We start from the raw sequence: 10,733 nt of genomic DNA on the forward strand, positions 1-10,733 counted from the left end.
CACTTGACAGAGGGAGTCACGCATGTCTGGGGAGCACCGGGAACTGCTCTTTTGTAAAGGAGCCAAAAGGTTCTGACAAGAAGCTAAGGCTGGGAAACTCATCTGCCTCACGACAGTTCTGACTCGGCTCCCATGAGATGTGACACCTCTGTCCCCCTACCTTACAAATCGATTGCTAATTCCATTTCGCAGTGATTATTTTCTACCTCTAAGACTGAAACCGAAGGACATCCAGAGAATGGAGACCAGCGTGGCTGTGAAGGGAACACCATGGCAAGGTGGCCAGTGGCAGAGACTCACAGTGATGCCGACAGTAGTAAGAGCCATGACAGTAACCCGAGGTCCAGAGCAGACTTCAGCTGGGCTGCAGCCACAGCCCTCACAGTCACAGAGTTTACACGGAGCTTAGAGAGACACTCAAGGAGATGAACTGACTGATTCTCTGTGTGGATCTAGAAGTTTCATCCTTTCTTGTTAACTTTGCTTACCTTTTCTATTTCCTTACTGGAAAACACTTCTTGAACAACTCAGAATGATTAGACATATAACATAAGCCTGCACCCATCCTGGTGTGGTGGATCTCTTTCAATCTCAGCAGTCTGAGAGGCTGAGGTAAGAAGGTTGCTGCAAGTTGAAGGTCATGCTGGGCTTCTTAGTGAGTCTAAGGCTAGCCTGACTTATATAGAAAGTCACTGTACCAACATATTTTAAAATACCCCCTCACAGTTTTCTGAAGTGCAGTTTCTGCATATGGCAGGGCTGTTTTGCTCATGAATATACAGCAGCTATGAGTACCTGTGTAAGATCTGCCCAAGAGAAAGCAAGTCATCAATTCCAATGTGGATGGGGAGGAAACCATGAGGCTCCATCCTAGAGAAACTATTGGCAACTGATGGCTGAAGGAGGGGAAGTATCTTAGTTAGAGTTACTGTTGCTGCGATAAAACCCCATAGCCAAAGCAAGTTGGGGAGGAAAGGGTTTATTAGCTTACACTTCCATATCGCTGTTCATCATCAAAGGAAGTCAGGACAGAAACTCAAACAGGATGGGAACCTGGAGGCAGGAGCTGATGCAGAGGCCAGAGGAGTGCTGTTTACTGGCTTGCTCTCTATGGCTTGCTCAGCCTGGTTTCTTATGGAAACCAGGACCACCAGTCCAGAGACGGTCCCCACAATGGGGCTGAGCCCTTTCCAAATCATGAATTAAGAAAATGTCTCACAGCAGAGCCCACAGCCTCATTGTATGGAGACACCTTCTTAATTGAGGTTCCTCCCTCTCCCATGACTTTGACTTGTGTCAGGTTGACATAAAACTGTCCAGCAGGAGGGTAGTCATTTCTGTCCTGAGATGTGGTTCCTGGTAGCTTGTCCATTTCTTTTTTTTTTTTTTTTTTTTTTTAATCTTTCTGTAGTTGCTATCTTACAGAACTTTTGGTGACAATTATGTTTTGAAATCTCTTAGTGCAGAGAATGAATTTCTGTGAACGTTTCCTGCCATGGAAGTCATTTGAGCAAACATTAGATTTTAGAGAAAACATTTTAGTACCTTAGGGTAATCAATTTGGTTGATATAAAATACGATAAGTGTATTCCTTCTACTCAACATACGTCAAACTATTTCTGTCAACCTGAGGCATGTGTCACTCATTCTGATGGCCAGGGGCTCAGAGAATTGCAGAGACAGACATGGACCTTGGAATCTGGCAGCACTGGCTTTAGACCCTGGTGTTGGAACTTAACAGTTCCATAGTTTTCCATATATTTGTGGTTTGAAATCAAAGCTTTCTCAAGTCTATACGGGGCCCCAATCTATCAATAGATTCTCACACAGAAGACTGTATATTGTGTACAAATTGTGGAGGCTTTTATATATTTATCAATCTATTTATTATTATGAAAGTTATGAAAAGCAAGAGGTTGGAGGGGGCTCATGAAGCAGCAGTGAGCTTGGGGGGAGACAGAAGCAGCTGCTGGGAACTTGGCAGAGTTCCCAGCTGGTTCTGGGAACTGGTGCTGGTGCTGGTCTGGCCGCTTCTGAGACTTTCCTCTTGCAAGGACATAGCAGTGCAGCACTTTCCACATCATAAACCACAGGGCCGAGCATTGTCTAACAGTGTGACTGAGAGGAGAGAAGGTTAGGGAGAAAGGAACACGGGAAAGGGTAGGAGTGAAAACTGAATTGGGGATTCCTGGAAGACATGCTAGCTCCTGAAATGGAGCTCAACGGGGGAGATGTTGGGAGGCGCTTTCTTTACAAGTGAGTTAGGGAATTGAGGTAAAACCAGGGAGAGAGGGATGTGGACTCCTGGGTAGGTTACAGATGCAGTCCAGACATCAAGGATCAGTAACTGAATAATCAAGACTAATGATTTTGTCTCAAATCCAAGAGAAACCCTTCCAACTTCCCTAGCTAAATGTATTCTAATTGCCAATTCCCCTTCCTGACCTGGCTAAGCCATCCGGAGCTTAACCCATTCCTCTGCGGTAAACCTTTTCACACAACCTTTTTCCACGTGCCAGGATTCAGGATGTGCAGCGAACACTGCACAGCAGAATCTCTCCACTCTGAGCGCACACACATATGAACACAGAGCTCCGGATTCATGGACTTCCATGAATTTGCATGTGTACTTGATCTTCTCCTTCTCCTCACAGAAGTGAGTGACAGGCAGCTGTTGGATGCACTTTTCTATTTCACTCTCTAACCGCTTAGGCTGGCAATTCTTTGCTTCAAAACCAACTATCTGCTTGTTTTTTTCTTCCAAACCAATAAACAAATACCCCCCATCAGTGTTGGCAAAGGCAGAAACAGTTCGAGGGAGAATCTCTTTAACTCGCTGCAGCAACTTTTTTGTTTCAAAGGATTTATATTCAACATTTTTGGATTCACTAAAAGAGAACTTTCCCATTTTTGTAAGTTTTGACTGTTTAAAAAAAGCATCAGCCAACTTCTGCACATGGACTTCTTCCTGCGTCTCATCACCAGGCCTTTCTGAAGGCCTTGCTGAAGGTGACCTTCCTCCTGCACCCTTCGTTGTTTCTAAGAACTCCTTAGCAGCATAAAGGTTCATTTCAACTGAAGACTCCCCATTTCTCATGTACAAATTGGTTGCAATGGTGGCAGGCTTCTCAACAGAGGTATCTGGACTCTGTGATTTTACACTGATGAATAAGTCGGATTGAACTTGCTTGAAGTCTGGGAGTGTAGTTTGCAAAATGCTCTTAAAGGAGGTTTCCAAGTCATCTCCTAATCCATGTTCGGAGTGAAGATAGTCTCGGTTTTTACTTTGAACCTTGACCTTTCCCTCTCCAGAATTCATCAGAGCACATAGAGCTTTTGAGACGTTCCTGTTCTCTTCTACCCTGACATGCTTCTCCATGTTCTTCCTACTTTCTGTCCCAAGTGTGATTTCTCCTGCATTTAGAAGCATCTCAGGATGGGTGCTTTCAACGGTGATGTTCATTTTCCAGCCGTCCTGCCGCTCCCGAGCTGTAATCCTTACCTGTAATTAGACAGAGCCATTAGTGTTGGGCTGAAGAGGAGAGGGCAAATTCTGTACTGAGAAGCTAACAGCAAAAATTGCTTGCTGGATGTGGTTCGTGGGACTGGAGAGTGTGCAGACTGGGGCAATGGTTCATTGGGAATGGATGTTTAGACCAAGGAATCATGTATATTTGGTGACTTCTCACAGTGTTTTGCTATATTCCTTCTGATCGCTCTGCATTTTAGCCTCATGTGATCAGTGACTTACCTCCTTCCTAATGTTCAATGTTAATGGAACTCGGATTCTGTCACTTCTCTTACAATAAAGCACAAGTACCTTTTGCCTATGTTTTGGGGTTCTGTTTGTTTGTTTGTTTGTTTAAAAGCAGAAAAATATTATTTTTATTACTCTTTATTTTTCTTTTAATAATTTCAGGTGTTCACCCACCAGTTGTCTACTTTTATGAAGGAACCTCTGGCAAAATTGGCTTTGGGGATCTAGGGACATACAAAAACAAAGTAGGTCAATTGTCTTTCTTTTTTTTTTTTTAGGAATAAATTCATTCACAAACTTTGGCCATTAACCTTGAAGAAGATGGACCAGGAAGTGGTCCTCTATTCTTATTGGACACCCACATCCTTATAGTGAGGTAGGTTCTTGTATATGAAACAGAAGCCTTGTGACCCAATGCCTATTTCTTTTCAAAGGTCATAGAGTTTTTTTTTCTCTGGTGGTGATTAGGCCTCTGGGAGGTTTCTAGGTCACAAAGACAGTGTCACCTAACTGTCTCCAGTATCTGGAAAAAGGTCCTCCAGACAGCTAAGCTCACCCTGTGCTACATCACATCCCAGGGAGATGTTAGCAGTCTTCAGAGAAGAGGATTGTCCCTAGACTCTAACCATCTTGAGTTGGACCTCTGTACCTACATTGCAAGAAACTAATGTCTGTTATTCCTAACTCACTATGCTTGTGGCATTTTGTTATATCAGGCTGAAGGACATGAGGCAGCCAGCTTCAGGCTCTGTGTCTCTCATCCTTGGTGTTATCCTTTTAAAAAAAAAACATCAGAGAACATTTCACTACAGTCTTCGGCCTGAAATGATTCGATATTTACCAACTACTTCTTCTTGTTTCTGTCTGCTTAGGTTCTAGCTTATTTTTATTTATTTTATGCATATGGGTGTTTTGCCTAGATGCACATCTGTCACCATGTGAGTGTGGTGCTCACAGAGACCAGAAGAGAGCATCAGATCCTCTGGGACTGGATGTCAACCTGCAGGTGGATGCTTGGGAACAGATCCCTGGTCTTGCTTTTCCCTGGGATCATATATCATTCACAATCAGTTTTGTATTACAACAATTAACTGTGTGCTTTAAAAAGACTTTTACCTGTTGCATAATCCCATATATATTAATGTGTTACTAAGAGAGATGCCTGTGCAACTTTTAAATATTTACTGTAACAGTGCTACTAACATGGCTCAGAGTGACTGGGGTTTGAGTATGCTAATCACATCAGATTTTCACTAAGCCCAAGAATTCCCTCATGAAGTCCCTAGTCCCAGACACAGAATGTTTCAGGTGTCTAGAAAGACCTGCTGGGATGTGGGAAGGAGCATGGGAGGCCAGAACAGGTTAGACAGAATGGAGCCAGACTCCGCAAAATATGAAGCAGAATCCCAGAGGAGCAAAATCATGGGATGAAAGGGTTGGAGTTTCTGGAAATGAAGACTTAGGCTAAAACAGAAGGTCATGTTGACCTTCTGCCTGTGGTATGTAAAATTGCTAAAAGCATCTAAGCACATACAGCTCTGTGATTGGAGAGCAAGCTTCTGAAGTCAGACTTACTTGGTCACATGTAGATGAAACACCTAAGAATTTGGAAATGAACTAGCAAATTCTTCTCTGGAGGATGGCATCAGACTCTTTTCCAACCAGATTTATCATGGGCAAGCCTACAGGCTTTTGTCTAGGCTAGGAGAGTACACTGTGACTGCAAACCAGGAACAAACAGCAGCAGACACAGCATCCCTCAGAGCTACCTAGAAACTCAGAGCTGAGCAAGGACAAATCTGCTTTCTTGAGAGAACTTCATTCAAAGAGGACCCAGGAGAAAGCATTTGAACCTGACCTCAAGATATTCCAGAAGTGAGGCTGAGGCAGAAGTCCTGATCCTGTCTCGCCTATATTTCCTTTCCTTATCATCTCTAGTTAGTGTTGCTTGGTTCCTACTTCTTCCATGGGAGGGCTGCTCCAGAGTTGAGACCATTTTTGCTGATGGACTGCCTGGAGACATGTTCACCATCACTGCAAAAGGAGGCAGGGAGCCAAGGGGGTGGTGCACACCTGTCATCTCAGCTCTTGCAAAGCTGAGTTGGAAAACAACCTGGAAGATATTCTGGGTAAGGCTCTGTGTGCTACAGTCTCCTTGCTGGGTAGGTATTGGGGTAGGGAGTATAAGTAGGAAGGAAACAAAGAAGTCAAACAAAAATGAAACTGAAGCCCTAGTAAGGCCCCAGAAATAACAGTTTCATTTCTGCTCAGATGGAAGGTGTAGTCCCACCCTGTTCTATGCACTGCTAAGCAGTCTCTGATACTCATTTCCTTCCAGTCCCTCCCATCCAGCACCCCTTTAATCAGGCTTTGACCCAAGCCAGCACCCCTGGTTCACTCCCCAACATGGAAAGGGAACAGGATCCACATCTCACACTAAAGTGCTGGTGGAGGATGTTCATTCACTGGCAAATTTGGAACTCAGAACTGTAGTGGAACCATCTTATAGAGAGTCTGTGGGATAGCCTGGGACCTGGGCTACATCTCTCTCTTCAACACCTGTAACTATAAAAACATTTCTATGATTCAAATTCTCTCCCTGGGGCATCTATCCAGAAAATGGTCTTTAACAACTAAGCTGGACTCTGAGGCTCACCAAACTCTAATGCCTCCATGAAACTCATTGATGTCCCAGAAGCACTGAGTTGGGTTCAAACATCAGTAGTTTCTTTCAAAATTCTCTATAATGTTCATGGGAGAAAATTCTCAGCACTGAAATCAGAATTTTTGCTGTTGTTATCTTTGGCAGAAAACAGATGACAATCAAGCAGGTGACCCTAATTCTGCAAGCAATGCCAGATGGTAGGAAGGCACAGAATGAAGACACAGGAGTGGGAAAAGCTTCTCTTGGGAAACAGCTGTGGAGCGTTTCCAGCTAGGATGCTGTTTTGCCTCTTGCGTTGGAGAGCAACAACGCTCTTGTCTTCTAGAAGAAAAACCTCCAGGGTCTGCACTTCTTAGATCTACTTAGCTCCAACGTGGAGTTGTTCCATGTTTAAGGGCGATTTCCCCCTACCTTCCCACAGAGTCATGTCTCCAAAAGATGGAACATCTTCAGAGGGGCTTGGAGACCTGCTCAATCCCCTGCCTCAGTAACCCCTACTTCACCCTCTCAGAATATCTCAGGTCCCTGTATCCGGATCTGTAAGTAGCCCAATCTAGGCAGAGCGAGGGAGGGATTTTGCTCTCATCTCATGCTCCCATAGTATCCACATCCTCAGCAACCAGTGATGGAGGTTATGAAGGTGCCAAGGAGCCAGAGTTCCTAGAGAGGTGCCAATGCAGCCAGGGTCCTCCTTAGAGCTCTGGGTTGTGTTGGCAGCCCCACCTCATCCCACAGCCAGCAGAATGAACTATGGGTGGGCTTTGGGACAGAAAAATCTAAAGATGCTGAGACAGAGGCAGCTGCCATGGAGGGTGGAGGGTGGCTTACTTACCTAAGCTGCTCTACTAAAATTCCTTCAGCTGCTTGAAGCCAACAGTGAGTTGGCTGTGCTGTGGACACCTGCTGGCCGGAGGCAGGAAGGCAAAGCCTGAGGCAGACTCCCTCAGCAGTGACTTGGTGGCTGTCTCCAGAAGTCCTTCTCAGCACCCAGATGTGAGGGGAACAAGCTGCAGTGCCTGTGGTCGCTCTTGGCTTTTGTCTTGGCAGACCTCTGTGGTTTGGACTGATTCATCTGCTCTAAGTCCTGATTTCAGTTTTGGAGAACCTGTATTTCGTTGGTTGACGGCACTCCAGGAAGTGTGAGCCGGTCTCCCTCGGCTCTTTGATCCCCTCTGTGATTGTCATTCCACCTGTCAGAACTGAAGAATAAGGCTTCTAGACTTTTGAACTCAACCTTTACAACTTCACTGGAATCCCCAGGGCAAGGCTGATGTTGCGGCTGTCCTGACACTCAGAAAGAGCAGGTGACACTAGGCACAGGCAAGAGCACCCGTCAGAGCCTCTCCAGGGAGGAAGATTTGAGGAGGCTGAGCCAGGGGAGGCAGAGTAGGATGCTGGCTCATCAGGTGCAAGCTGCATCCCCTGGCTCTTTGGGAAGATGGGTTTCTATGGGAGGCTCCAAGGGCAGCTCTAGCTGGTAAAACTCACCTGCTCTCTTCCCTTGTGCCCTCTCTTTTAATAATTATGGTAATATACGTTTTCCTGACTCACTGGGCAATGGTGGCCCATGCCTTTAATCCCAGTACTTGGGAGGCAGAGGCCCAAATGGATTTCTGAGTTCAAAGCCAGCCTGGTCTACAGAGTGAATTCCGGGACAGCCAGAACTATACAGAGAAACCCTGTCTCAAAAAAAAAAAAAAAAAGTTTTCCTGACTCAGTGCATTTAAGATTCAAAAACCAGCTGTGAGGAGAAAGATGAGGCTGTTGAGTTGAGAGGAGAGAAAATGAAGGAAGAGAGCAGGAAGGAAAAGCCTAGGAAAAAGTATGAGGAGAGAGAAGGCAAGGAGGTGGCAGAAGTTCCTGAGAAACGCAGCTGTTGGTGCCTCTCCACCATCCGCCTCAGGCAGGCACTGAGCCTGGGGATGACGCCAGCACCCATGGTCAAGACACCCCAGTTCAAGGGAAATGGATTATAAACAAGATGTTGGCATTGTGTCCTGAGGTCCTCCCCACCCCCTAACACCTATAAGTATAAATGTTAATTCCTTACGGTCTGGTTTGGATCTTCTGTTACATACTGTTGTTAGGACAATGCCGTAAGGCGCCTGCAGAGGGCGCAGGGCCCTCTGCGCTCTCTCTCTCTCTATCCTGAGGGTTCGAATCCAGCTTGCTCCCGAGCATCTCCTCCCACGTCTCATGGGAAAAAAAAAAAAAGTTATTCCAGGCAGTGGTGGCGCACGCCTTTAATCCCAGCACTTGGGAGGCAGAGGCAGGTGGATTTCTGAGTTCGAGGCCAGCCTGGTCTACAAAGTGAGTTCCAGGACAGCCAGGACTACACAGAGAAACCCTGTCTCGAAAAACAAAAACAACAACAACAACAACAACAACAAATCAAAACAAAAACAAAACAAAAAAACCAAAAGGACAATGCCACATGCATTCTGTCATCTTCTGGCTTTTCCCACCACTGTTACGTTCCTGAGCTACTGGGTCCTCAGAAGGAAATGGTGCCTAAGACCTTGAACCCAAACTTGATCTGCCAACACAAACTTGTACCCAGGTCCCCTTGCACACCTCTTGAACTAGCTTACAACATTAGGCATAGTCAGAATTTCTCATTTTTCTAGAATCCTGGAAGTTTCCAGTTGAATCTCATATGTTGCCAAATATATGTTGATATATATGTTTTATGTATGTAATGCATACTCATACATACATGGTGGAATGCCTTTCAGATGTAAAGAAAAATGAAATGAAGTCATTTGTAGGAAGGAAAACAGAACGGACAAAGAAACATTCATTGTGGTGAATGAAGCGTCTCAGAAATGGAAATACTGCTTCTCATCTCACCTCTATGGAATTTCATACTAAGTTGAGTGAAGGTGTCTAAAGGTAGGAGGAAAAAGCATTGAGAGAAGCTGGAGGGGCCACATATGACAAATGTGACATGCTTCACTCATTTGCAAAATCTGGGTCTGTATATACACACATACACGGACACCAGAGGAGGACCATGGGATGAGTAAGGTGACCATCAGGAGAGGAGAGGAAGAAGGGGGAGGAAAATGTAGCGGCGACTGTCAGGGAAGTACAATGGCATCGTGTGTGAAGCTATAATTGGCACACTATTTTGTATGTTGGCTAAAAACCGTTTAAACACAAGCAAACATGGATATCCCAGTTCCTTCAGGTCTGTCTACTCAACAGCAAGAGCAGAGTCTCAGATGCCAGAAAGATCACCTTGTTATCTTAGAAAGCATCTGTCAGAGGAGACAACAGAGCTATCCCAAAGGTCCTTGAGAGGAGGGGGAGTGGATGATTGACTGGCAAGCGATGGGGATGATAGTCACACCCAAAGTGAGTTGGTCATAGTGGTTGTGCTCCTTCCTGCCATTTAAGGCTTGTTGGGAGCCCACTGAGCCACAGTGGTCATCGGGCATCTCTGTGGACATCGGGCATCTCTGCAGCAGCAGGATCCAGCTCCACAGGCTGCATCCCAGTCATGTATGTGTTAGGGTATGACATACTAACTCATGAGATCAAGATCTGGGAATCTAGGGCCAGACAGGGGGATCCTGTGAGACCCTTAAAGAACATTACCACAGGGACTATGCCTTACTAATGCAGCCCTTACTGGAGAGAGATACAGGTCTGAAATTAGAAGAAAAACCAAGTGACCTCCTAGAATGTTACCAGAATGAAATTGTGGAGGTAATTGCACTAATGGGCCAGCATAGAGGAGTATTCACGCATAGATCTTAAGCTTGGGTCAAAACATCTAGGAGACTGTAGAGGCAAGCCAGCCCTGCACCTCCAGATAGAACAGCATATACTGGCTCTGGGAGCGCTGAGAAAAGGCACTGCCCAGAATGTTCCAGGCTAAGTCATCAGCACTCCATTACCAAAAGTGTGGCTGTTGGGACTCCGCTCTATCCTGCAAGTTTGTAAATATGTGTAAATGTGTGTTTGTATATATGTATGTACAATATGTACATATATATGTGTGTGTCTATATGTTCATACATATGTAGGTATATGTGTATGTACGTAAGTATGGATGTGCATTTGTGAAATTGATGAATCTAATGGTTGGCCCGGTGGAGTGTGTATGTGTGTATGGACGGCTCACTCTTTATCCCTCTTCTTTCTCTCTTCCTCATCAAGAGTTAATGATCTCTGAGCCTCTGCTCAGCCAGTGAGAGGCCTCTGAGTTAAAGAGTAAAGAGCCCAAGTGATTAAATTTCTTTGTCCTAATCCACTACTGCTATCAACAGGAGTCGATGACCAGAAGCCATTAACTCTGGCCTCCAG

The 10,733-nt window shown here is 45.2% G+C and overlaps 1 protein-coding gene across 1 annotated transcript; it reads right to left on the reverse strand.

The window, feature by feature from the left end:
- Nucleotides 1-2,011: 2,011 nt before the first annotated feature.
- Nucleotides 2,012-3,467, reverse strand: LOC117711891 (schlafen family member 1-like). The gene has a single exon (XM_034507821.2). It carries the CDS (start codon nucleotides 3,461-3,463, stop codon nucleotides 2,450-2,452), a length of 1,014 nt encoding a protein of 337 aa, XP_034363712.1. The 5' UTR covers nucleotides 3,464-3,467; the 3' UTR covers nucleotides 2,012-2,449.
- Nucleotides 3,468-10,733: the final 7,266 nt, after the last annotated feature.

Source organism: Arvicanthis niloticus, chromosome 6, assembly GCF_011762505.2.
Source record: "Arvicanthis niloticus isolate mArvNil1 chromosome 6, mArvNil1.pat.X, whole genome shotgun sequence".
Classification (NCBI taxonomy): Eukaryota; Metazoa; Chordata; class Mammalia; order Rodentia; family Muridae; genus Arvicanthis; species Arvicanthis niloticus.